Raw genomic sequence first — 3,292 nt, 5'->3', positions numbered from 1 at the left:
AAAAAAAAAAAAAAAAAAAAAAAAAAAAAAAAATTAAAAAGGATAAAAATATAAATATGAATAAAAATAAATAAATAAAAATATATATATATATAAATATATATATATATATATATATATATATATATTTTTTTTTTTTTTTTTATAATACATTAAAAATGAGAAAATTCTAGAAGACTTGCTTTATTCGTTGTGGTAGCAGCTTTTATCTTTTTTTGTTTTTGTATACTTTTATCTGGTGTTGAAAAATCTGGAATGGATAGATTTCTTTTCATTCTCATTTTATTTGTAAATTCATATGAATGTTCTGGGTTAATAGCATGATAACTTGATCTATTGAATTTTCTTCTTTTAACAGATGTTGGTGGTGTCATATAAGTTGTACTTTCATCATAAAAAGAAAACTCTTCTTTTGTTTCTTTAACATTTTTTTCTTTCATATCATTTAAGACTTTAATACTTGCTCTTTTAATAAATCCATTTGTGTTCTTTTCATCATGAGCATATTTATCTGAAAAAATAGCAAAAGATCTGCGTCCACTTTTTTTATATCCTCCTAAATTTTTAAACGTATCATTAATTAACTTAAAAATAACCTTAGCATACTTATCATTCGACTTACATAAAAAATGGGAAATCATTGTTGTCGTAAGTAAATTCTTTTTTTTTTGTTCAATTTCTCTAAATGTTTTAATACCAATATAATATTTTAAACAATGTACATACCAATTATAAACACCTATACCATCTAAGTTATCAAATCTTATATCTGAAAACCATGGATGTGATAAAGCATCAGCTGCAGTAATACGATCATTCGGATTATATTTCAACATCTTAACAAGCAAATCAATACCTAACTCATCTATTCGTCCGTTCGTAATAACGTTTAAGGCATCCTTTTTATTTTTTATATGAACATTAAAAAAATCCTCTTTTAAAGGATAAAAACGAGAATTACTAAAAAATTCTAGCTCATCTTTATTAGGCTTGCCTAAAGAATTAACAATCCTTATAATCAAATCAAATTCTGTGACTCCTTTAAAAAGAGGTCTCCCAATAATAAGTTCACATATAATGCATGCAGCTGACCATATATCAACATTTAAACCATATTGAAAATCTTTATTATAATAATCATCATCTTTCTCTTTTTTTTTTTTCTTTTTTTTTTTTTTTTTCATTTTATTTTTACGACGACTCCAATTATGGTTATTATAATTAATGTGACTATTATTTTTATTGTTATTAATATTACTACTAGTTTTATTACCATCATGTACTTCTACATCGTCATCTTCTTCTTCATCATCATCATCATCTTCATCATCATCGTTATCCCTTCTATGATTTACGTGACTTTTATTATTATGATGATGCTTATTAGATAATTCAAATTTAGAAAGCAACACTTCCAAAGGTCGGTAATATATTGTACACACAGTAGGTGTCATGTCGCCATCGTTTTTTAATTCTCTGCATAAACCCAAATCTCCAATCTTTAAAAGATACTTATGATTAGATGTCTCTTGTAACATAACATTCTCAGGTTTCAAATCTCTATGACACATTTTATTATTATGTAAATAAGCTAATCCATTTAATAGTTGGAAGGATAACCACTTGGCTTCTTTCAAATTAAGTCCCGCTTGGTCATCACTAATTTTTGTTTTTTGTATAAGCTTTTTTAAATCCCCACCATCACAATATTCATATGCAGCAAAAATAAATTTCTGATCAGCTGATAACGGTGTGATATCTAATTTACTATGATGATGATGATGATAATTTGATGTATAATGTTGTAATATCTGTCTATTTATATATTCACTTATAAGTTTCTGTCTATCTATAGTAACATCTATTAAACGAAGGATATTGGGATGCCTCCCAATATTCTTTAAACAACTTAATTCTCTTAATGTCGTACAACTTATACCTTCTTCATTTATGGTCCTTAAATCGTCTCGAAAAAATTTTATTGCATAAACATTTTTACGAAAAAAAACAAATTCATCAGTATAATAATCATAAGGTAAATAATTTGTATTTTGGTATAAATCATTATTATTATTATTATTATTATATTTTATTACTTTCCCTTTGTACACGTCACCATAGGTGCCCCCCCCTAATTTTTCTTCAAGAGATACAGTCGAATATATATTATTGAAGTATATTTTGCACTTTGTTAATGTAATTCCAAACATTATATAAAGTGAAATGATATGATATGAAATAAAATGATATGATATGATATGATATGATATTATATGATATGAAATAAAATGATATGAAATGATATTATATGATATTATATGATATGATATGATATTATATGATATGATATTATATGATATTATATGATATGATATGATATTATATGATATATTATATGACACAAAATGAATAAAACAAACGAGCGACTTCAAACGGTGGGTACTTTCTTTAAAATATATGTAGATAAATAAGCATATACACCAAACATATAAAATATAATTATAATTTATAAATTATATACATTTATTGTAATATATAAATCACATAAAAAAATAAAATAAAATAAAATAATAAAATAAAATAATAAAATAAAATAAAAAAGGTAATCATTGAAACATAGGTATATGTGTTTAAAATGTGTTTTTCATTTTACAATATTTACATTATCATAAATAAAATATATATATGTAAACAAATAAACATATATTATATAAATATATATATATATATATATATATATTTTTTTTATCTATTGCATATATTATTTTATATGCCTACTTATTGTTAATCGATAAGCCATTTTAAAAAAAAAAAAGTTTAAAAAGAATAATATGATAAAATTGACATTTTTATTTTATTTAAAATTATTAAATACTTAAACACAAATAAAAAAATAAAAATAAAAATAAAAATAAATAAATATATATATATATATATATATATATTTATATATACTAATATTCTTTATATGTATACATTTATATTTTATTGTTCTTTTATTTTCTTTCCTTTTCTTTTCTTCCTTTTCTTTTCTTCCTTTTCTTTCCTTTCCTTTTTCTATCCTTTATGTATATTGTACCAATAAACATGTATACATTATAAAAAAAAAATATATATATATATATTTTCCTTTGATATATATATATTTCTTATTTGTCTTATATATACTTTTTTTTTTTTTTTTTTTTTTTTTTTTTTTTTTTTTTTTTTTTTCCCAAAATATTTTTTTTATTTTTATAAAAAATTTTTTGTTTTTTTTTTTTTAATTTTTTTATTATAAAAAAAAAAAAAT

The 3,292-nt window shown here is 21.2% G+C and overlaps 1 protein-coding gene across 1 annotated transcript; it reads right to left on the bottom strand.

The window, feature by feature from the left end:
• Nucleotides 1-152: 152 nt before the first annotated feature.
• Nucleotides 153-2,210, bottom strand: PRSY57_0614200 (cdc2-related protein kinase 5; the record flags this gene model as incomplete). The annotated part of the gene is made up of 1 exon (XM_012906518.2): nt 153-2,210. The coding sequence occupies one exon, from the start codon at nt 2,208-2,210 to the stop codon at nt 153-155; it is 2,058 nt and encodes a 685-aa protein (XP_012761972.2).
• Nucleotides 2,211-3,292: the final 1,082 nt, after the last annotated feature.

Source organism: Plasmodium reichenowi, chromosome 6 (genome assembly GCF_001601855.1).
Source record: "Plasmodium reichenowi strain SY57 chromosome 6, whole genome shotgun sequence".
Lineage (NCBI taxonomy): Eukaryota > Apicomplexa > Aconoidasida > Haemosporida > Plasmodiidae > Plasmodium > Plasmodium reichenowi.
Note: the sequence above shows the minus strand (reverse complement) of the source record. Positions and strands in the feature narration are given on the sequence as shown.